The sequence below is a fragment of the Scophthalmus maximus genome, chromosome 11, assembly GCF_022379125.1.
Source record: "Scophthalmus maximus strain ysfricsl-2021 chromosome 11, ASM2237912v1, whole genome shotgun sequence".
In the NCBI taxonomy this organism is placed as follows: domain Eukaryota; kingdom Metazoa; phylum Chordata; class Actinopteri; order Pleuronectiformes; family Scophthalmidae; genus Scophthalmus; species Scophthalmus maximus.
The window spans coordinates 14,281,587-14,305,949 of NC_061525.1; the positions used below are offsets into that span (position 1 = coordinate 14,281,587).

The 24,363-nt window shown below is 44.2% G+C and overlaps 2 protein-coding genes across 4 annotated transcripts; both read left to right on the forward strand.

Annotated features, from left to right (window-relative positions):
- The first annotated feature begins 3,093 nt into the window (after positions 1–3,093).
- On the forward strand, positions 3,094–16,973 carry oafa (OAF homolog a (Drosophila)). The gene is made up of 4 exons (XM_035623461.2): positions 3,094–3,851; positions 13,728–13,862; positions 13,971–14,151; positions 14,986–16,973. The coding sequence occupies exons 1-4, from the start codon at positions 3,618–3,620 to the stop codon at positions 15,258–15,260; spliced, it is 825 nt and encodes a 274-aa protein (XP_035479354.1). The 5' UTR covers positions 3,094–3,617; the 3' UTR covers positions 15,261–16,973.
- Positions 16,974–17,260: 287 nt separating this feature from the next.
- On the forward strand, positions 17,261–22,209 carry tlcd5a (TLC domain containing 5a). 3 transcript variants are annotated; one of them, XM_035623838.2, is made up of 3 exons: positions 17,261–17,603; positions 18,946–19,149; positions 19,839–22,209. In XM_035623838.2, the coding sequence occupies exons 1-3, from the start codon at positions 17,492–17,494 to the stop codon at positions 20,276–20,278; spliced, it is 756 nt and encodes a 251-aa protein (XP_035479731.1). In that variant the 5' UTR covers positions 17,261–17,491; the 3' UTR covers positions 20,279–22,209. The 3 variants fall into 3 exon arrangements, with proteins under 3 accessions (XP_035479731.1, XP_035479729.1, XP_035479732.1); XM_035623836.2 differs by having other exon boundaries at positions 17,273–17,603; positions 19,746–22,209; XM_035623839.2 differs by lacking the exon at positions 17,261–17,603 and adding an exon at positions 17,625–18,794 and having other exon boundaries at positions 19,746–22,209.
- The last annotated feature ends 2,154 nt before the right edge of the window (positions 22,210–24,363 follow it).

A 24,363-nucleotide genomic window follows, 5' to 3' on the forward strand; every position in this document is an offset into this window, starting at 1 on the left:
AGCTTGATTTCAGCTCCTGCAATCCTTGTATAAATACTGCTCACATTCTCAAAGAGAGTGCGCGCGCATGCACGCACGCACACACACACACACACACGCTCGCTCGCGCGCACCCAGACAAACACCTCTGGCATCCGTCTGGAGCAGAGATCAACAACAGATCAATCACAGAGCTTGGCTCTCCCCCACTGGCTCTCCTCACTCTGCAGCGGAGCACCATCGGCCCGCTGGTTTTGGAGACTTTGTGATCACCTCAGAATACTTGGCTCAAGCAAACCATCACGGAGGAAAATATTACTGCCATGCACGGAGTATTAGGGGTATTAGTGTGTGGCCACATGCGATGGCGATCAAGTCACAATGCAAATATTGTCTTTCTCTATCTGGAGTTTTCACACCCTGCTATAAAAGCAAAGCGTTCCACTTGCTCTGAATCCAAGCTACTGCATGCATTTAAAAACCACGACAACCCAGATGAGATGCCGGAGCGTTGCCCCCCCCCCCCTCTATCGTCCAGTTCACTGGCAAACAAATAAAATAAATTGCTGTTTTGGCGCCAGCTCCATCTGGGTGGCACAAATCCCCTGTCAAACGCAAACCGTTTTAAGCTATGGTTGTGCAAGTCCACGCCGATGCACACACATAAACACACACACACACACACACGGCTGGAATGCAGTATTAGCACCCCTGGCTGTAGTCAGAGCCAAATACCTCACAAATAAGCACAATTGTCCCCCATCAAAGGCTGGAAATACCTCTAATTTCTAATAGCAGAGGTAGAACTGGATGTGTTTGTATGTAGGATTACCTCACAAGCATGTCACCCACCTTGAATCCCACACTGTTACCCCTTAAAATCTCATTTGGTCCTGCATTTGAATTCTATACATTTTGGCTGCTGAAAGCATCTCCACTGTCTATTTTGTATCTTATTCAGCGATGATTTATTTACAGCAGTGTAATGTCTGACAATAATGCCCCCGAAAGCAAAGCAAAGATGATGAGATGTTGAAATGTAAACATAAGGTCTATCATTTATATGAGCACATCTCCTACTGCATAAGTCACTGCATCTGTTTTAACAAACAGTGAGATATAGATTGGGTTTTTCTTATTTCACGTCTACCACAGGAAGCCAGGAATCTGTGTGTTAAACCTTCGCAGCTGTGTTGTTGGGATGAAAAATGCCATCACGTAGAGGAGGACTGACCAGACACGACTGTACTTCACAGGTTTGGCCTTTAGGTATGCAAACACCCCCCCATTCCAGCTGTGGAGCGATCGCGAGAAATAGTCGAGTACGTTTGAACATTTTCCAACAGCGATAAAGAAGTGAAAGTAATATGGGGAAATTTAAATTTGATAATATATAGTATGTTAGACTATTACTTGATGATGTTAGTGTAAAGTAGATTTCATGCATTTCTAAACGTCAGACTGTGTGTAGGATTTTCACATCTGCTTCCTCTCTTCTCTGGCCCATTGTTTAATACCAGACCAATGCGGGCGAAGCACCGAGGTGGTAAACAGAACACTTCTCGTTGTGACTGTCATTACTGCAGGACAACACACACTCCCTCTGCACACGGTGGCTTTGCACTGTCAGAGCGACTGCACTTTGGACTTCTGCGTGCGTGGCCACAGCATGACAATTCAGAGTGAAGCAAGTGCAACGAGCAAGCACGTGATGCAGCTCCATAAGTGCTCCTGATTATAGGAAGGCAGCGAGAAGACGCCTGTTTGCTGGCGGTGTAGGGGTTATTAACTTTGTCGTCTTCACGAGGTTTAGTAAAATGTTAGCTGTGACAAGCATCCCGTGGCCTATTCTCGCCTACGACTTTGGCTCGCAGCCACTTGAACGCCCTGACTAAGATGTGGCTGGAGACTAAACTCCATGACAAAGAGGTGTGTTTGCCTGACCTCCACTCCTCCAGTCTATCAGGGTCCCGGGGCCCGGTTTGGTTTGCCAGGCCCTGCTAACAATGTTTGCTCTGCTTTATGGCCCCTCTGTTTGTTTTCCCCTTCACTGAAGCGACCACCTCTTCGGTCTCAGCAGCACTCAAGTGCGGCCACATTCGGGGTCACCAAGCCCTGGGGCTCGGCCCACCCAGAATGCAGTGCGTCAGGCGACAGAGATAATACACAACTGCACAGGTCGTTAAGTGCAGCGGGGAAGTCACCATCACTTTGGCAACACACACACACACACACAGTGGTAATCAAACATTTAATTGTGGCTGGCTCTGAGATCAGATAGGCAGTTTCTCTCACCTCAGGCTTCTCGCCCCCGGAGGACATCCTAAAATTGAATAACATGTGTCAGGAGAATAAAGGAGCGACTATTCCCCCCTTTTATCTGAACCCACTGAATCAAGCATACATTGTCCTCAAAGGTAATAACTACCTGATAGATTTACAGTATTTCAAAGGGCTGGTATCACAACGGAACACATCAACAAAAAGTGTCAGGGAGATAAGATGCACACGAGATAAACAACAGGATGAGGACACAAAGGGAGATTGCGACTTACCGCGATTTTCACGCCGATTTCAAACCGTCTCTTATAGAAGTTGCGGAGAGACAAAAAAAATCCGAGTGATTGAACATCCTGCATATTTGTTCTCCTCTTTAGGCTGTAGGTGCTAAACTGCAGTGCTGATTGATTTGTGTCAATCATTGATATTTGATATGGCAAAAAAAGAGAGGGAAAGTTATGACCCCCCCCCCCCCAAAAAAAAGAAAGATCTCACTTATGTTGATATCATAAAGGTTGCAAGCTTGAGAAAATATCTAATAAAAGATTGTTATTTATTATTATTATTAATGTTTGTAAGGAGAAATATAAATACAACCGTTTGTTGTTTGCTTGTTTGCCTTTATTTATTCCAGCATGGCCGAGATCAACACCAACAGAGCTGTGATTTACGAACCCTGTCATCTGTATGATAATTGTTTGGGGGGGGGGGTGTTATCAGTCCAGCTGATCCTCGCCGGAGTGCAGGGGGATCACATGAGGCCTTTAGGGGGATGGGCAGGGTTTTCAGAGGGGTGGTACAGCTTTAAGAGTTTACTACCATCCGCGCGCACACACACACACACACGCACACACACATCAGAAAGTTTTGGAGCAGTGGGATACCGACGGGTAGGAAGTGACGGGACAGCACCAACTGCCGAGGCAGGAATAAAAAGACAAGTCGGGATTATATCAACACACAAAGCAGAATGAGAAGCAACGTGCGGCCGTCGGACTGTTGGCTGCCGTGTCGGGGGAACTGAATTTGCGCATGATCCCATCGCCGGACAAGGAGACTTTCAATGGAGGTGAACGAGGCTCCCAGGAGTTAAGAAAGAAAAAGAGAGCAGATCTTTCAGTGAGGGGGACTGTCGTCTGATTTCCAACACCGTGCTTGTGAGTGTGGAAAGTGCCGGGGGGTGGGGGACCCTATGGAACGGCGACCCGTAAGAACCACGGCCGCGCTTCGAATATGAAGGGAGCGACTTTACGCCGAACCCAAGCGGCGAGCCGCGGGATGTGAGCGCAGACCTCTGGGCTCCACCTCCACGCCTCCGTTCCTCTGCGCGCTTCGCCGTGGCCTCTACTCTTTTGGGGATGTTTGCGAGTCGCGGCTCCTCTGCGGCTCCGGTTCGGATACTGGCCCGTCTCTGCGCCCTGGTGCTGGTGGTCGCCGCGGGACTCGGCTCGGAGCTGCGGGTCCGCGTCCGGCTCGCCGACGGACTGGTGACCGAGGAGGTGCTGGAGGCGGACAGCGAGGGCGACTCCGTCACGCTCGAGTTCAAGCAGGGCGACGGGACACTCGTCACCTTCGTGGCGGACTTCAAACAGGTGAGAGGCCGCTTTGAGCGCGCGCCGTCGAGGGTCTCGTCTCCCCGCCTCCTGTGTGACATGATATGATGAGGACGAGGATGAGGAGGGTGGTGGTGGTGGTGGCTGTGTGAGCATTTTAAACTTAGAAAGTATGATTGTACATTCTGCCTGAGCCAGAACTTCTTGCATCTAGATCCACTCCATGCTTCCCAGGATAACTGCCGAGGCCCTTCAGGGGTCCCCAGGTGAAACAAGAGCTTCATAGGTGACAGAAACCATCCTGTAGATATGTAGAGACACACCGTCTCGGTCAGCGCTAGAATCAAGTCAACGAGCCAAAATAACATTGTTCCCTCTTTCACTGGGGAGACCTTGGAGACATGTCAGGGACCACTGATGGAGCCCCAACCTTCACGCTCACCTCTCCGGTTCTCGTCAGGACAGAATCTAAACCAAACAAGGGGTCCACTTGTTTACCACTTGTTCACCTTTTCCTCCACGTTGTTTGAGCAGCCCCGAATCAATAATTCATCCAAGCTCAAATCAAGTAATCACAAGGGCCTCTTTGGTGCCTACTAAGGGTCACGAGTGAGAAGCGTAAAGGTAACAACCCCCACAGCACAAACCGTCCCGGAGTAGATACTGTAACTCAAGTCGAGCTTTAGTTTCATCCATCGTTTTTCCACCCCGGCATGCGTCTCGCGGGGGTCAAGACAGCTGCTGCTCCTCAGATGTGGTTGCCCACAAGACCCCCGGTGGCCACAGAAACGCTGTCTGCCCGTGGGTCCGGCAGCCCAGAGCTGAGCATCGGCAGCCATATTTAGCATTCTTCTAAAAGTAGACGAGCTGATCAAGTGTCCCCTCCCCGGCCGGCACTGCTTTTGTGATTTTTTTTTTTTTTCTTTTTGAAAGATGACACTGTTTCACTTTGGACAATTGCTACTCGGAGACACATAAATGTCAGTCCTGGGAGGAAGAGCACAACTGCAGAGCGTGGGGAGGAGGAGGAGGGGGGGCGCAGAGCAAAGGCATGTGTCTGTGATGGTTGCTGTCACACAGAAGCTGACAGGCTGGCGAGATGTGAACGGGGAGATTTACCAGGATTAAGTGGGCATGTCTGACCTTTTTGATCTGCGCGTCTGGTTCACCAACCAAAACAGCTAATTTAAAGTTGAAAGAGAGGAGGCCGTCGCCCCCAATCATTGGCGACACACCGATATGAAGAGACGTACACTGATCTGTGAGCACGGAGCCTTTCGGCCTGGTTGTGCGGTGCGACCTGCGTTGCTGCGTCCTGCCATGTGTGCACTTCTTGCTTGCACACGTACACGCAAACAAATGCACATATGGTTGTGTTTACTTGAATAAAGCCAACAGAACCTCTTAGGTCACTTTACTTTTCCGTTGCCTTGATTTATCTGTTCCAGTTGCAGGTCGGGCTCCTTGCCCCCCCCCCTCTCTCTTTCTCCCTCTGTCCCCCTCTGTGTCTCTTGCTTACTTCTCGCCGCTCTCCCCCTCATTTCTCCTGCATGTGGTTTTTATTTCAACCCTTGTGCAGTATCTCCAACATTTATGGAAAGTTGGACGAGCTGTCACTTCCAGCTGCCATGAATATACAGTCCAGAAGAACGCATGTGGGAAGAAGAGTGTTTTAACAGTGATGTCGCCCACTGGAGAGTTATAATGAACCTACGCGGCCAAAAGGTGGATGGGTATGACGAGGTTTGATCGTGTCACCTAGCAGCGAGCGAATGTAACTGGCCTAACAAAGCATTTCACCGTTGTCGTCTTATTTATTTTTTTCTCCTGTCTTTTTTTTTTCTCTGAATGCTATGATCCTGACCGGGATCATTTCCAAAGGAACGGTTTGTGAATGATCATCAGACAGCCAGCTCCCGGCTCTCTTAGTGCTCCGTGAGTACGTGGCAAAGAAGTGACGGGAAATGTTATAGCCATTAGACACTGGCGTAGTGGTCTGCTGGATGTGAGAAGGAAGTTTAGTCAACCTTATCCCAAGCAAAGAGTCACCGCGAGAATCAGCCGTACCGCCATTTCAGGGGGGGGATGCGTCTGCTGCGATGGCATGCAGACATATGGAAGAGGTAATGTGGTTTAGCTAAGTCTTGACATCTCAGTGTCTCACTGAGTAAATATCCACACGTAGAGAACACTGTCAATTAAGTTCAAACCCCTGAGGAACTGTGATTATATCCTCATTTTATGAATGAAGGGCATCATGGGAGGGATTTAATCGTCCACTCTTTATTCTCCAAGTGCATTTGCAGGTTCGCAAACGTGGTCAAACTCTTCGCAGTGTAGTTGATTGGCTATGTCTGAGTGATTGAACGACGTTTTATTCCTATGTGGTATCACAGAGAAGTATTTACAGCCGAGTCTACTCTCAATTATGTGAAATAGCAGCAATCTGTTGACAGCTCTTCCGGATAACACGCCGAGTGGCCGCGTGCAATTGTGCAACGCAAGACCAATCTGAATGCAGATGTGCTGTTGAAACCTCGAACGGAGAGCTGTTTGTTAGTCGCAGCTTCGGCGCGTTTCCTTCAGCAACCGCTGCAACAATTTATGGTCTAACACAGTCAAAGATCTTGAGGCTGAACACAAACCATGTCTCGGAGATTAATCCAAGGGAAATGTCTCACATATTTTAGAGGCTGTTTTGGGGTCTTTCCAGATGTCGGAACTCTGTCGGAGAGGCTAATCAGTCTGTACTCATGTGTGTCTGACTTTCACGTCCAACCCGTGGGGTTGATCAATGCAAGAATGTGAGTGACTTCACTGGCCTCTCAGCTGAGTTAACAATTGAAGGAGGTTTCATTTCTGGGATGCAATGGTGCACATCCTTCTACATGTACGGTTACATGCACCTTGACTCTAATAATAGAACGTCGGAGAGCGCAGTTCTATAGACATTGTCTTTTTTGGGACGCTTCAGCCGCTTAGCTTAATAACAACTCACATGAAAAATCACATCAGTTTTAGGAATGCATCGTTATCAGCATCCACAATACACCACAAAACCATTTTTAACCATTTAACGACTTTGGAGAGTTTGCTCTCGGGTGGATGGTTTTAAATGTCTACATCAGTGTTGACATGCTGGCGTGAGTGACCCCTCGCTGTCCCGATGGGTCAAGGGAGCAACAGATGTTGGGAAGTCACTTGACCATCTCGCACTCTCGTGTGAAATGGGTCTGAATTTAGTGAAAACAATGGCACCACAGTGTGAGCGAGCACGTCGGCAGTTATATTTAATTCTCATTTCATTCCAGCGCTAAAAACCTGGATTGTGTTTCAGCCAGAGGCCCCCGGCGTCGGCTCACACTGGTGCATATTGGGATGTGTATATTGTCTTCAATGTACAGAGGCTTTATGGATATGCTTAACAAAATGCGCTCGCTGTAAGGATGAATTGGAGATGTGGAGGCAGGTTGGTTAGCCTCTCTGTTGCCCTCCCACTGGGATACACAATATCAGTGACCCATTTCGGCAGCTGACCATTTCCTAGTTCTCTCTCAACCTTACATACTACTTCGCTCATCAAAATTGTCCAAATGGATTTGAACTGCGGGCTTAGCGTAGCTTTTTTAGGTAAACTGTGGAGGAGGAGGAGGAGGAGGCTTGCCGGTAAATCAGTTGGTTCTCTTTTTGTTGATGGAAAATGCCAGTGTTTGCCAAATGAAACAACTCGCAGTTGTTTTTCCTGAAAACAGGCACTGTACATCAGTTGCAAGTCGGTGCAGTTCTTTTTTTCTTCCGGCCGCCGCACCTTGCCTCTCACTCATCCCTGAAACACCATCCCACTTTGTCACTTGCATAAACTTGTCTTTTTTCACTGGTACATGTCACTTGTTCCAGGAATTGTTGCTGTTAGAGAAGCCTGTTTTAGGACACTTTATAGGGGAAGGTGAATCTTCCTTGCTACTATTGGGAAAGGTCCCAGTGAGTCATCCGCGAGTCACCAGCAGTCAGTGAACTCACCCTTGTGATAAACCGGGCCCCCTAGTGAGTAAAACGGAAGCAACTCAAATGGGATTACAATGGATTTCAGTTCCTCTCCCGTCACCGCAATGAATGTTCAACTATTAAAGCTGATGTTTGTGTTGATTAGTTCCCCTAAGAAGACCTCCACTCCTACTCACTTTCCCTTGTCGTGCTATGGCTCCTTTCTGTGCGGGAGCGAGAAACTCCTCAGATAAGTCACTGCAACAGCAAAGCAGGATGTGTGACTCAGGGGAACTGCACTGCTCAAACTTGTCAAGAAAAAAAAAACAACCTTTTTGAGATTAATTAGATCACTTTGGGTGGGGGGAGGTGTTTACCTTTCCAAAGATGAACCCTCTTAGGTCGTTCTCCTGGCCACCCTTTGTTCTCTGCTGACTCTGAATCACAGGGGGGAAAAAAAGCTTCTTAGCGTGGCCTTGTTTTGGCCCTTCAAGGCCCCCACATGGGCCCCCTTTGGCCTCTTGTGGCCTCTTGTTGATGTCTTCATCCTTTATCCTCCTCGCACCGGCGGTCCAGATGTTCAAATGCAATGCTGCAGATGCAGAAAGGGCTTCCCTTTCCCAGAGCCGCGCAGGGGAGCAGTGGTAGACAGGGCACGGCTGGCGCTCACCGTTTCCAGAAATGTTTCCAGTGATCGGGGACAGTGGCGTGCATCGTGCCGCTGCGACACCCTCTGATGGACGAGGAGACGGTAGTTGTGGTTTGCACTGTGCGTAGTTGTGATCATTTTCTAACTGCCTCCAGAGGTTTAAAGATCACAGTTGGCAACAAAAAGCCAACAAAAGGCTTTTACTCTGCCAAACCTTCCATCCGTTCTCCACGCAGTGTCCTGAAATGCCCCTCTGTCAAATGCGAGGCTGTGTCCTTTTGGCTAGTTCAGCCTGGTTACTCTCACACCAATGTATGGTGTTTGACTTCACTGTGCAACCTTTGAAACTCTTTTGTGACACAGTTCTGCTGCTAAAGGTGTAAGTCAACACATGTGAAGTCATTACACCAACCTTTTTTTTTTTTACTTTTTTACAAATAAAAAGGCTCTTGTGTTACTTTTCCAGTCATTAAAAAAAACTTTCCTATGGTTAAAGTTCAGAAAAAAATGACAAGGAAAGACAAAAAAACCCCAAAACTATTGCTTGATTTTGCGACATTGTGACATTTTCCAAATTTAAAGAAAAAAAATATAATTATAGCCAGGGTGCACCCATGGGTTTTCTCCAATGCCTCCAATGAGGTCGGGAGTTCCAAGCCACTCCCATTACACATGATCGTTACCTAGCCCCCCCCCCCCCCCCCCCCCGCCCTTTTTTCTTTCACAAATCGCACCCTGATTATAGCCAAACATTAGTAGTGTCTACACAACTATTAAGATATACTATTCTTTTTATTCAGATGACAGGACAAAACACAGACTACATTCAAACATTGTTTTAATCACAGTATGAATTGTGTGCGAGTTGAGTCGTGGTGTTTTATGTTCATATTTGCAAATAAAGCTTAAAAATAATATCAACTATCTTTATAAAAATAAAAGATATATAGTTTGAACTTTAACATTATTATTATTTATTATTTGTTTTAATCTTTGCCATAAATTAGTTGTTGGTGTGTGTGTCCTGTGACAGGATATGAAGGCTCTGGGACAACGGTTGGAGGCTGAACGGGACTATAGCTGTCTCTATTGTTTATTCCTTATCTGTCTGCCTCATTTCCTTCCCTGTTAGCACTCACTGTTTGTCTCTCATTTCCTGAATGCAAAGTCCCCATGAACAGTTTGGGTGTTGGGATAATTGCATCCAGATTCTGTGTGAAGGAATAGTTCCCTCTCAGTGGCCTGCACGTATTTTGCGCAGGTTTGAAGCATCTCAAATGTATATATTAAAAGCTGACGCTGCCGTTTTTACGGCTACATTTCCTGAGTGCACACGCAACGCGTAAACATTGAAACTCCTGCTCCGGGCAACGTGAGTTACCTTCCATTGTTGTGAAGAAAATGGCCAGGAGGGACTCCTTTCTTTCCGAGGCCTCCCGTGTTTTTATTGTCCATTCACTGCCACTGTTCACTAATTGGTTCGCTCTCTGGACAGCCAGGTGTGACCAGGTCCCGAATGTGACTCCACATTCCTGCCTTTGGAGCCCCTGTAATTAGCTTCAACTCAAGCATTTCGTGGCGCAGCAGTTTTCCTCCCGCTCCTTTTGTCTGTCGGCCTGTCTCCCTCTCTCCCCCCCTTCTCTCCCAACATGATCTCTAATCCCTACCTACACCTGTGCCTTTCGACTGGGCTCCGTTCATGCACCGAGGCACCGAGGCCCCATCTCCGAATGTGGCAAAATCCATATGTTGTTTTTAAAAACTGAGTCATTAATTTAGGTTTGGGGGGCGGGGGTCTCAAAAGTAAATACATTTATCTGCAAATAAAGGCCTAATGGATCAACTGGATTTTTTTGGAGCATTTATCTAAAAGGTAAATTAGGAAAGGGCCTTCAGAAAAATTTGAATGTGTCAAAATTTGGGATTCCAAAAAGAATACATTCCGAGCCCTTCACATAACCACACAGACCAACCGCGATCCCCAATGCCTCACCAGAGCGTGGCTGAACAGCAGTCCCCCCCCCTAGCAAGCCGTCAGCCTTATCGACAGACAGGGTCTTAGAGGGGATTGGGAAACAGGAAGAACCCACTGCACAGGGGAGAGCTACTGGCACACTGTTTGTGTTTGGGTGTGGGTGTGTCAATGTGTTTTTTGCGAGGTCAAATGTCCATCCACGCATGCAAGTGCCAGTTGTCACAGTTTGTATAAAGTCCAAAGTGAGATTTTTTTTTATGTCTAGCTACAGAACCCGCGTAGAAAATAACCTTCTTTTTTTTTTTTCTTTGGATATATACAGGCTTCACACAGCTCTGATTTTCAGAGCCAGTAAACATGGTACATGTTAAGAGAGAGCGTTTGGCCCGGTGGGTTACGACTACAGTGACGGAGAATGTTCTCTGTAAATGGCCCCCTTTGAGTATCTGAATAGGCTTTTGTGCAGCTCTTAAATAATCTGGCCCACCAAACGTAGCCACAACTGAAATAGGCCCCCGCCTATCTCCTGTTCAACAGGTCTTAGTATGAGCCACATGTCAGCTTGCATGAATACACACTTGTGTCTGGCTGTTGGCCAGTGGTAGTTTGTCTGCAAGTGGACTAAGTCCCCGGTGTCAAGGAGCAATGCTGAGGAATCCGTACTTGTGTGGATTATTTATAGCCGTGCTGACATTTACGCTGTTCTCGTGGGGGGATAACTTGAGGGTACACTGTCCTCTGATCATGGTAGTACCCGTCTCTTTCAAGACGGGGGGGGTGTCGCTCTTTTAATTCTGTACATACCTGATGATTTTCTCTAAATGTTGGTCTGCAAACCTTTGATTTTTTTGTAGATCTGCGGAAACGCTCTTGAAAGCGGTGACTGGTTGACTTGTTTTCCCCAATATAGGAACCACTGCTTCTTTCTGATTCGGGAAAACCGCCCGCTGTGTTCTTCAGATGTGAAAAAAAAAAAAATACGAGGACACAATTTTTCCCGACATTTTCCAGAGGGCATGTCTGAAAAGCGCAATATTTGTCCGAACTTTGGTCCGAATAATACTGTAGCAATGTCTTTCCTCATCAATTTGCATAAGTCTCTGACTTGTTTGGATTCAGCCCGTCGTCTCAACGGCACATGTCATTTAATCATATCGCTGCACATTTCACTCTTTTGCCTCAGTTTCTTTCGTCGTGCTTTGAGTGTGTGTCAATGTGTGCATGTGCCAGTGCTGGTTTTCGGGCGGGCAGAAGTGAGTCTCGTCTTGTCCAAACAAACCGCCGAATCCAGCGGCTTCTGTCTGGATGTAGATGTGGCAGAGATGATGTCATTGTTATTACTCTATTTGTTGGTAGAAGCCAGGCTGATTATTATCTCAGCTGCACCAAAACTGCTATAGTTTTTTCTTTTTTCTTTTCATTTAAGTATCGACCACTGACTCTAGCTTCATATTTAGCACTCAAACATGAGAGTGGTTTTCTCATCTGACTCTCTCCAAAAAAAAAGGAAACGTCTCCAAACGCTATTTCCCTTTAGATTTTCTGAAGTGGGCTGATGATGTCACTTTCAGTTACATCCAAAAATGTTGTTGCCACACTAAGCACTGGTGCCCTCCCTTTGCCCTTTTGCTCCTAAATCCAATTGCATGCCAGTAAAGGTAGACAATCATTCATCTGGACACATCATGTCCCAAGAGGAGGAGGAGATCTCAGCATCCACGCTTTTGATATATAAACCAAGTTCCAAAGAAGCAGAGTTGGTGGAGTTATACCCTGCTTCCATATAATTACCCAGAGAGCCCTGGGGCAAATCCATGTGGCTGAAACGAACGCCTCCTCCCTTCTCTCTCTGTCTCCCGGCCCACAACCTACAAACACGTACACACACAGTGTCCCAGTGCAGCGCCATGTGTCTGCAATATGGGAGGTCTTGAAGCCGTGGCCTCTGCGTCTCCATTCACTCGAGGGGAAATGGCACTCCTGCCTGTCTCTGTTCACGATGATATATTCGCGCCCTCCTCTAGTCTTGACATTCTCTTGATCATTCAGACTTTGTTCTCTGTGTAAACGTGGAGTACTGGGCTATTATCACAGTGCGGCAACATCTGAGGTATTTCAACTTTCGGTGTTTTTCCAGTCTTCAAGTTTGTCATAGATGCAGAATGCCGAGATCTGTGAGGGGGGAAAAAAATCTTAGGTTATCTCTCACAAAGCCTGCGAATCAATATTTTCTCAGTAATTGGCTGTCCAAAGGTCAAATAGTATTGCATGATTGTCTTGTGTAATACCCATGCTTGTATTGTACGCCTGCCAGGAACTCTTTTCGAAGGTAAAAGTGGCTCTAAGGATGAGGAACCAGTGATCATACAAAGTAGTCCTTAAAGAACCACAGAGCGTAAACGGGTCTTAGGAAGGTTGTATTGCTTTCTTGCCAGTGTGTACTCTTTTGCACACAGGAAGTGGGACCAAAGAGCTTGAGGCGGACTCAGTGGGGTTATCTCTGGGCTGTTTATGTGCAGGGTTTCCTCCTGCTCGGGGAGTGAAAGCCTGGAAACTGCTACTCTTCTATCTCAAGCCTGTTTGCTTCAGACGGGTGTGTGAAAAGCGGAGGAGGGGTGTTTGGGACTGTGTGTGCTTGTCTTGAGGCCGAAGCCAAGGGGGGGGCTCTGATGAATAGGGAGACAGGTCTGCTGCTCTACACTCCCCAACTTCTGGAGCTTCCCACCATGTCCTCCTACAGAACTCTTGGGTTTGGCGCCAGATCTCGGTCACATTTGCCAACAGCAACAGTATTGTTTTGTTTTTGTGTGTGTGTGAATTCTCCACTATCTCCATTTTCCTACTTCTACAGTTTCACATAAAACTGTGTGGTAAAAAAAACAACTCACTTTTTACTGCATGTGAGAATGTTTGATACGTTTGTCATGGAGCAGGCCCATGAGCCTTAATTTGACAGCAAAAATAACCGGAGCATAACTGGAGCAACGCTGCACAGGCTTACAGACAATAAAAAGTATCAACAAACTGTCAGATGAGACTCTGTGGATGTAGTGAACATAAACCCCCCTTCATTTTTAGCAGATGGGTGTTTGAACGTCTTTGAACTCCACATATTGAATTACTTTAGTGTGTCTGGAAAAGTGCTCCATTAAGTACCAAAATGGAGAGAGTATTTGTTCTAATCTGTATGAGCCTGCACATATAGCAGTAAGTTATTATAACCTCGCCTTGCGCCACAGTGTCTTCTGGGTGTTGTGTGCGTCTCCGTTGAGCCAGCCGGTCATCACTCGTCCCTTGTGTCTTGCAGGAGGTGAAGATATTTCGAGCGCTGATTCTCGGCGAGCTGGAAAGAGGGCAGAACCAGTACCAGGCCCTGTGCTTCATCTCCCGCCTCAACCGCAATGAGATCATCCCCAGTGAGTCGATGGCCCGTCTCAGACAGGTATGACATGGCAGCTGTTGTATTATGAACATTTTCATGCAATTGCTTGATGACATTGCCCCCGCACCTCTGAGGGTTTCAACACATTTTTTTGTACCGTCTGCTCAGAAAAACCCTCATGCCATCCGCTTGGCGGAGGAGCGGCGGGGCCTGGAGCAGCTGACGATGAGCGCGGCCGTCAATCTGAGTCGGGCCTCGCAGCTCAGCTCCCACATCCACAACATGTGCAGCGAGGCCCGAGAGGCCATCTACACCAGGGAGGCAGATGTCAAACACTGGCTGGACAAAGGTCGGTGGTCACCGCACTGTTGTTCATTATTGAAACGGGCAAACGTTCAGTGGGCGGTGAGAGCCAAATGTTTGTCTTTTGGTTTATCTGTCTGCCTCCTCTCCTATCCGTCCCCAGTGTCACTACACTCTTTATCGGACACGCTTTATCTCCCCAACACTGTCCATCTTCCCTGTGTCTACCACCTCAATGTCTGTATCCTCGTGTTAGTGATATGATGTCAGGTATTATCTCTGTTTTTTTTGTGATATGGCTACATCACCAGTCACTCTATTTATGTCTGTCTATGTTTTTCCACTTTTACCTTGAAAAGAATCTGAGTTGGTATATTTAGTTTATATCTTTAAACAGTTTGTGAGATATTGTATCTCATCACTTCTTTACATTGAAAAAACATAGTAATACAGACTTATTTGGCTATTTGCTTTTTGTGGAATCCAGTGGGATCCAGTATCTTAATAGCAATGAAGTCCAAATTGTCCAGGCTGAGGAGAATCCATATGACAGCACTATTGTCCACTGACAGCACAGTTGTAGAGGGAACAATGTTGATCGTCATGGCTCACCAAGCACTCTTTTGCATTAAACAAGCTCTGCACCGGTATCTGCAGAGCGAATCACAGTTGCATCTCCTTTGCATAACAAAGCTCCCATTCTGCCGCACCATCTCCCCTCTCTTTAACCACTTTGTTTTCCCTCTCCAGTTCAATGCGGCATTTTAATTGAGCGAAAATCAGAAAGAGAAGGATTCACACAGCTGTATGATAGCAGGCTTTTTGTTTTTAAGGCCACGAGCTCTGATAACAATGCTCTCCTGTCCCGTCTGTGTCGTAGGGGTGGACGGCTCCATGTTTGAAGTCCTGCCCCAAACAACGGAGATGCCCAGCTTCCAGGCCTGTCACTCCACTAAAGACTTGTGGCAGCCCTGTCTCTGCACATACAGCCTGCGCCTGGAGTGGTACCCGTGTCTGCTGAAGTTTTGTCGCAGCCGGGACACCATAGGCAAAGGCTCTACGTACAAGTGTGGCATAAAGAGCTGCAGCAAGGGCTACCATTTCACCTACTATGTTCCACAGAAACAGCTCTGTCTATGGGATGAGGACACCTAGCATTTTGTTCCGGATGCTTAAGAAAAGGGACGCACATTTTTTTCTTTCCGCAGCCAAGCCATTGCTCCTCCACCCATGCTATTCAAAGTAAACACAGTAACACTGGACCTCAGTTTGTATGATGACGAGTGAAGCTGTCTCAGGTGGGGAGTGGCGCGATCCAGATGTTCAGGCTGAAACGGAACCAAATTCAGGTTGCAAATGAGACCAAAACCTTTTTGAGGAGGGAGCGACGCAGCACATTGTTTGAAGAAGACTTACTGACTGTAAGCCTTTTTTTGGGAAATTTGACATATCATTGTCAGCTACGATGTGACCGTGCCAAGAAAATGTCACTTTCGTGCCTTGTTTTTTTTCTTCTTCTCTTTTTGGAAAGATTATTGGAGCAGATGACGGAGACCAACAACAATAACCTCTCAAACAAACTACTGTATGCACAAAGCTGGAAAGTGCATTTCTGGTCAATTAAACACCAGCAGAGGAACAGCAGGGTCCCGCTCTGATCAAAGGAGTTACACAAACCTAATCTTCCATCCTATTGAAGGAAAATTTGGATGGTGGATTCATCTTTCTTCTGCAACTCTGTGAAAAAGCATGTATTGCCAGCCAAACGCCTGTTTATAACGATGTAAGGGGGCTGACAAAAAAAATGTTTCTCCAATGCCTGCTTTATTTATTTTAGTTGCAAAGTGAAATTATGGAGGACTATTTTTGTATAATGTTTTTAAAAATAACCTAATTTTTCTCTCTCTTTTTTTTCCAATTAAACAAGCTCTTAAATGTTCATGTCCAACCCACAGGTCCACATTAAGAAGTATTTAAAAAAAATCTGTTACCTGTTGGAGATTGGATGGCTGGATTTTGGACTCCAAACATCCATATGTCATGTTACTTTACACCATGTGCATAAACAGGTTTAACATTTTATTTCGTAGAACAGGTTTAGTTCTGCTTTACCCCATCGTCCACACCACTCGCATCCTCAGTGTGTTTTTGAAAGCGTCAAGTAAACCAAAGTCAAAAGAAATACTTTCAAAGGTTGTAAAGTTTCAGTTTCAAGAAACGGGCTCTCCAGTATGGCATTTTTCCTTGTGATGATTCACTAAAACTGCAGTTTAGCCTTTTAATAATCTACACTGCCATCTTCTGGTTGTACAGTGTTTAGGTTTGTCGTGGGGTTTTGTTTAGTCATCTCAATGCCACTTTCTGTGTTGTCTCTTACTGTCAACGGTTAAATGTTTATAGTTTATACATCTCAAATCCCTGATCATTCACAGGCATAATTTAAGGAGCACTTCTTAAACTCGTGGGACCAAATTTCATTTTCTCTGTCTCTTCCTTAGAGCAATAGGTTGAAGTATGATTTTGGTTAATCTTACCTCCATCATTTATGTCTTTACTGCCATATTAAATGTTCTTTTTTTTTTTTTAAAATATGTTGGTATGTCCTGGTAACAAAAGAACCAAATGAGTGAAACATTTCTAATTGTGGCCTTCTCTGGTGATCAAGTGCCTTAACATTTCCACTGATATCTTTGCTATGTAACTATAGTTTAAGTTGTTAAACATATTTTTTTTTCTATGAAAGAGTTCTGTTTATGCTGTAAAAAGATTAAAAAGTTGCCATGAGGGGAAAATGAAGCAATTAGGTAATGTACCATTTATGAGTTGTTTTACATGAATTGTTTCAATAAAGTCTTTCCTTGCACCACATATAATAATTATTTATTTTGGGGGAAACGATGCCTTTATTAGATAATATAAATAAACAATAATTAGCTGATAGGAAATTTGGATTATTACGCGTTTTTATTACAGCTTCCTTCTTCCATTTTGTCCCCCTTGTGTTGGGACACGTGTCATTTCTGCAACTGACCACAAGGTGTCACCACTGTTAAAAAGACGAGGCGCCTTACAATCGTCTCGGTTAGACACCGGGGAGAAAGGAAACATGCCTTCTCTGTTAAATATTTTATAAGCCTGCCATTATTGATGAACTACAATATTGGATAATACAGCCAGGCAATACTGACCTCGTTAATTCTACTCGTTGCTACATTAGCGTGTACGGTGGCCGATGAGGTGGCAGGCGGGAGGATTCAGGGATGCTGAGGGAGGCTCGTTGTTGCCACCCACACCGCCCGGCGGAGTTCAGCGATACAGGACGACAAATAGCATCTGGTGTGTGAGTGAGTGTGAGTGAGTGTGTGTGTGTGAGTGAGTGTGAGTGAATGTGTGTGTGCAGACACACCTCTGACAGTGGCCTCCAGAAACACACACTCACACAGGGCAACACACGCGCGGGATGTAAAGCGAGGAAGCTCCCAAATGTGCGCCTCCAAGGTAATGAATGATACATTTCACGTCCCGTAGCATAGCGCGTTGTTAGCGCGTTGTTAGCCCGTCGACGTTAGCCTGCTACCCGATCCAGCTAACTGTGGTACCCGGTGAGCATGAGGGATAATCTGCGGTTCTGCTGCCGCCACGTACAGTTTACTAGCACCAGGTGAACCCCTCGACGTGGTCACCATCTATTAACCATTGCCCGCCACTACTTTCCTCCGGTAGGTTGCCATGGTAACGCAAGTAAAACCTCAACCTTAAAAAAAAAATAGCTTCCACGAATCTCATTCAAGGATCCCCACACGGTCTTTGTGTCTCACCTTTCCCCTACCATTGAAATGTCTAATTGATTTTAACTTTTTTGTTTTTTGTATTTATTGGTATTTTACATGTAATGTCAAGCAGATGTAATTTCACGTCACTTTCCTTATACACCTTATTCCTCATTTCTGTATGAAAGATTGTGGATGACCCCCCCCCAAACCAGTAAACCTAGTGGACACATTGTGTATGTATATATAACTTTATTTAACGGAAATGAAGAAATAAATCTTCACCTAGGACACAGGGGTTACAAAATATAAGAATGAAATATAAACATAGACATAAAACCTACTATCTCTTTTTTTATGCTGCCATCTAAAGAAAATAGTTTGGGAAATATGCCCCACTTCAGTTAGTGTCCTCGTCATATTGGATCAGTGCCATTTAGTTTGTTTTTCTTCTCTCTTTTGAGGGTTAGTGCACGTGTGTAATACCACGGCTTCGCCTCCCCATGCCATCCCTGACACCGAGGTGTCATCTGAGGTGAACATAACAACCAACGTACAGCAGTGCACTCCCGCACCGATTTTATTCGGTGGGCACACATCGTGTGATAAGAAGCCCTCTGTCTGTCAAATGAGCCAGGGCATCCAGTAACCTCTCCTCTACTTTTGAAACTCGCTTGAAGTCTCGAAGAATCAAATGTTGGTCTTGTTCCAGTCCAGTGGGGGTGGGCCTGTGGATCGGCACGGTCTTTCCTCCTAGTGCAAACGTCACAGCCGATGGAGAGACGTCCCCCTCACCCCACCAGACCCTCGGCCGGCCAACTATAGTGCTATTATAGTTCAAGCAAAGGGTTTTTGTTGGTCTCTTACAAAGGATTGCACAGTCCCAAGTCTTTGCGGGGTAATGCTGTGTCTTTCTACTGTAAGCGATATTACTGGGCAAGATGTGCATTTTTTTCCCTCACCATGTAATCCGATTCAAATTTGGCTTGATGACTGCCGACTGGCAAATGTTTTGAAAGGCACGGTGAGTTTGTTTTAGCCGCTCTCCTTGTTTTGTTTTTTTTCTTCAGAGGCGAAGATGGCACTGCTTGTGGTGTGGTCACTCCTCTGCCTGTCCTGCTGGGTCTCTTTCTACTTCATCTTGTGTAATGTTTACGGGTCCCGGAGCTGTGAGTGGAACTGCCGCCTTGTCACACTGGTACACGGCATCCTGGCAGTCTGCATCACAGGCTACATAGGCTACGTGGACGGACCCTGGCCTTTCACTTATCCAGGTAAGATGCTTACCTTCTGTGGATTCAAATCAGGAAGTGCTTTCTGTTACAATAATTTAGTAACCACGTTCATTTGTACTTGACAGACATAATCACAAACAGTAAGGGCTGTCATAGATATATCTATGTTAGATACATTAGATATGGAGTATGACTGTTTATCTACCGATCATTTTCTATAAAATGTAATAAAAATCTTTAAATGAACCAATACGATGTCTTATGAACCTAAGGTGACATCTTCAAATGTCAGTCCAAAATTATAAGATAGTAAGTTTTTTATTACATAAGTCAAAGAAGAGAAGCAAAGCATCTCAATTGACAATATGAAACTAGGGGATTTTTGGCATTATTTGCATTAAAATTTTCTGTCAGAATTTACATTGAATGAAACTAGTCATGAAGGATGAATAAACCATTCTGTGACCAAATGTTTTTAACTTTTCTTATCTTTATTCTGTATAACACAAATATCTGCATGTTATGTAAATGATGCGCTCCTGTCACAGTAAAATGTGTTTTATCACAGTGGTCACCTGGTTGTTCTTTCTTGTATTTTAAAACTTGTCTTTTTCTGTTCCTTTTGTGGATGCCAGGTACTAAGAACACCCCTCTGCAGATAAGTGCCATGGTGGTGAGCCTGGGCTACTTTATTTTTGACATGGCCTGGTGTGTGTACTTCCGCACAGAGGGACCCGTTATGCTGGCCCACCACACCATGAGCATCCTTGGAATCCTGCTGACCCTGTGGTTGGGGGAGTCTGGCATCGAGGGTTGCGCGGTTCTCTTTGGCAGTGAGATTACCAACCCACTTCTGCAGGCGCGCTGGTTCCTCAAACAGACGGGACATTACAGGTCGCTGCTCGGGGACGTCGTGGACGTCCTGTTTGTGCTGCTGTTTGTGGCGATGCGCATCTTCGTGGGTGGCGCAATGCTGTACTGTGAGCTGATCTCCCCAAGACCCCGATTCTTCATCAAGTGTGGGGGAGTGGCCATGTACGCACTATCCTGGGTGTTCATGGTGGACATTGTTCGATTCGCCAAACGAAAAAGCAAGAGCTGGCACCAGCAGCAGAGAAACCAGCAAGAGACACTGGCAGCCAATGGTCATGAAGGAAAGATGGACTGATTGGCTTGTTTTCTTTAGAGGAAATCAATTTACAGTTTGTCTTTGGACATGCAAGGGAAAGGACACAGAAAATCAACAGATCGATAAAGGGATATTTCAAAGTCACAAGTTTCTTGTCAAGAAATATTCTGTATTCTGTCTGTAAAGTCCAACATTTTGGAAAAAAAACTTGAGCACATGTTAGATTATTATGTAAAAGGTACCGGTGCAGAAACAACACAGATGTAGTTCATGTTATTGAAAACCAAAGCACTTTTATATAAACACTTGAGCAGATGTTGCTTTCAGTCGTCGTGAACTGTTTGCTGCCTTGTCACATCTGCGATCGTGGGATGTTCACTTATGGGAAAGAAATAGTTTACATGTAATATTCATGATCCTTGTGAAACATTCTTAGTCACATCAAATGGAATTTTGGCATTCACAATGAGCAGATGTGAAAAGGTGTGCTCAGGGAGATGAAGACACACTGGAAAGTTGGGGTGAATTCCAACTAATTTTGTTCAATATAGTTTATAGTCATATCTGTAAGCTTTTAGCTGCTGTCTGGATTCCTATTCCAGAGCCTGCTCAAAATATTTTTCATTTATTTTACCTCTCTCGTGTCATGTACAGGCATACACTCAACTACATATTTCTGCACTGGTAATGCTATTTCATTTATAGTCCATTTGGATATATATGTAAACTATTAATATCTTCAGATGTTTGTCGGAATTTTATCATAGTTTTCAGTTGGCACAGTTGAAGTGTGATTTAAATCATCCATCTGTGTGAACATGCGTCACTTGGATCTCTCAGACAGAAAGTTCACACTCTGTACGCATACTCTGTAATTCAATTTTATTCAATAGGAGTAATTTTTCAGAGAACTTTTCAGCCGAGACTTGACAGTTCAGTTAAATTTATTGTGAGCTATCCATACAGAGTGCTGAGCTTTTGTCAGACTTTGGCTCCAGTTGCATTATTTTGAGCCAGCACCTGTAAACATTCTTTGGAGATCTGCATCCAATCAAGCGAGCAGGGTTTAGTTTCTAGCCCCTAAAATGTTAAGACTTGGAAAGTCTTATACATTTCCTTTACACAATGTTGTGTAACCCCTTACCCTACACACACAACACGGACCGGATAATAGTGACCATTTATTGGCTTTCAATAAAAACATATTGAGATGTAAAGATCATACTGGGAGATCATTTTACAAAATTATGTTGTTAGATTTGATATTAACAAACATACTAGCATACAGATTTTTTAATCAATCAACTACATGTGTGAATAGTTTTGCTAGAGTGAACATCTGTTTTAGTATTTTATGTGTGATAATGCTTAAAATTGCGATTTTGTGATATTAATTACTTGAAAAATATTCATCTCAGTGTTGTGATATTGAGTTCCACCATATTAATCACATACAACACACATATGCATCACGGGGTAAAGATAAGTGACTTGTTGTTTTGAGATGATATTATGACTTGGCCCACTCCAAGCCTGCGTTTTTTCCATGCAAAGATTCTACCGTCTATCATCTTTGTGCTCAGACTTTATATCTGTTTTTCTTATTGTTGTGACTGTATCTGCTTTGTTATTTTTAGTTCACATGGTTTTCTACAGTCATGTGCTAGAAGACTTGTCATCCCTTTGTTTTCCAATTTATTTTAGATTGAATTGTGTTGCTGTCATTCAATCCATCTTTACCTGGCTGACATTGTTAAAAAAAATGCGAGCATCAACACTGTATCCAAGACAGTAAGAATCTAACTGGTGTGTGCCTTAGTTATGTGAATGTATTTGTGTCTTGTACTACTGTAAAACCTCTTACACAGCAGGAAACATACTGAAGAAGCTTCTTCAGTTTGGCGTTTCATGATTTAACTTTTTTTAATATTCCCTCCCTTTGTAAAATGAAATAAACATCTGATATATTTTTTTGTATGCTTGTGAATACATTTTAAACTAGAATGGCACAAAGTAGAGCACATACCTGCGCCATGCCAGAACAATCCTACACATGATTGTTTGGTGGAAATCAGTTTACACATTTTTGCATAATCTTTCTAACAAATAAACCAAATTTCCTTCAGCTTCAACAAAAATTAGACGATAAACATACACTCGAACAGACTTTGCCATTACCTAAGATGTCCACATGAGGGTGACATGTCAGTTATATGAGGAATGAATGATCAGTGAGGAAACATGAAGATAGTCATTTGGCAGTGCTGTGGTAAAGTACAATAATATAATTTTACATCATTCTCTTCCGAACATTTTGTAAAAATTGTCATCCTTTTTAGATTTAACAATTTCATATGCACATCATTATCAATTCCCCTGCTTTAACGAACACAACGTTTAACATGGTGTGTGATACTGTGTGTAATATATGGTGTATTCCTTATATTGTAGCACTGTACATAATATTGCCAACTGACCAAAGTATAAAGATGTAGTAAGACTGCAGTAAAGTAAAGAGATAATCATTTCCATTGTATTTCTTAGTACAACTGGTGCGTTAAATAGGATCCAAACAATCAATAAACACAGTATTTCACTCATTTACACAATCATGGTCATGGTGGTAGTGCAAATATTAGCCGTATCCTACATTATAACATATTTACATGACATTGTGATCTAAAGTACATTCTCTTCCTGTTCTGTTTGGGTGAATTACAAAAACAAATCTTCATCATGAAATCTTATCTGCAGTATTTTGCAGATGGTTTTCAGACTAAATGAACCGGAAACCCATCCGAATGAAAGCTTCTAGATAAAGAACGTATCTTTTTCATTTTTAATTCTCTGCCTCCTACACTCTATCTCACAAACTCAACCCATCTTCTCCTCTTTGTTTTCAATGCTTTCTCTATGGATGAGTTCAGGATGTTTCATTAGAATGGGGGTGTCTTCTTGTAAAGTGAGGACAAAGGACTGGACTGTAAGCTGAAAATAATGAACATAATGACTGTTCTCCCAGACCAACCACAGACAGGCAGAAAGCCACAAAAAAGGAATAATCACACAATAACACACACACTTATCAAGTTAAGCTAAAAGAAAAATGGCAGTGTGCGAAGACAAGTGTGCCCATCACAATAAAGCAAACAGTCAAGCAATATCTGTCGAAGCAACGAGGGCTCTAATAAATAACTATTTTCATGATCAATTATTCTAGTGAACAAAAGAAATTAGGGGAAACATGTCACAAACTAGTTGTTTTGTCTGACCAGCAGTCTAAAACCCAAAGGTATTCAACACAATGCTGTAACCATGGTGATAAAAACAGATTCTCATTTGAAAAAGGAGTGTTGGGCCTTTTTTGGTCGATAACTGACTTAAATGTTTAATCGATAGCCTAAACGGTTGTTGATGAATTTTTGCTGTTGCTCCACTCATCAATCGATTGACTAATAAATGTACCCTCTCCTTTACTGTCTCTCCAGCTCAGATAGGACGTTATTGATGTGTAATAGTCCATTAAACAATTAGCAGATGGACCGTAACGGTCTATCCATGTTAGTGCTGCAACTTACAATATACCAATTACTTCCTCAATTCCTAATATGGACAATAACATGTCAATAAGTTGTGGGGTGTGTGTGTGTGTGGGGGGGGGGGGGGGGGGCTGTCCACCACAACTGTGTTCTTTTTTTTTCTAAGTTTCTCTTAAAACCCATATATTTCAGTTAAAAAAACTCATAAAGAGAAACTTGGACAGTCTTTTAAAATCATTTATTACTTGAGAAAAAAACTCATGGAGTTTTTATTCAACTGTCGAGTAAGGGTTGCCAGTTATTTTACCGTCAATCCGCCAACCCGGACTCTAACTGAATAATGGACTATTCTGCTATAGGTTAACACCGTCTCTATTCTTTTTAAAGCCTTTAAAACCTATACGTACTACAGAAATGCATTTCATACGAAGGTAAAAAAAAAAATGAATATAACACTTCTATCACTAACAGTGGTGGTATATTTTTTTTTCTCCCCCCATTGTCGTTAACTTGTTTGGGGGTTTTTTTTTTCGTGGCGGCCCTGACGTCGCGCTGAAACAAACACAGAGTGTTCACGTCTCCCGG

Coding starts and splice junctions, on each gene's coding strand:
- oafa (XM_035623461.2), top strand. CDS start 3,618: ATGTTTGCGAGTCGCGGCTCCTCTGCGGCTCCGGTTCGGATACTGGCC. Junction 3,852..13,727: donor TCGTGGCGGACTTCAAACAG/GTGAGAGGCCGC, acceptor TGTGTCTTGCAG/GAGGTGAAGATATTTCGAGC. Junction 14,152..14,985: donor CAAACACTGGCTGGACAAAG/GTCGGTGGTCAC, acceptor TCTGTGTCGTAG/GGGTGGACGGCTCCATGTTT.
- tlcd5a (XM_035623836.2), top strand. CDS start 17,492: ATGTGTGTGTGCAGACACACCTCTGACAGTGGCCTCCAGAAACACACA. Junction 17,604..18,945: donor CCCAAATGTGCGCCTCCAAG/GTAATGAATGAT, acceptor TTTTTTCTTCAG/AGGCGAAGATGGCACTGCTT. Junction 19,150..19,745: donor CTGGCCTTTCACTTATCCAG/GTAAGATGCTTA, acceptor TGTGGATGCCAG/GTACTAAGAACACCCCTCTG.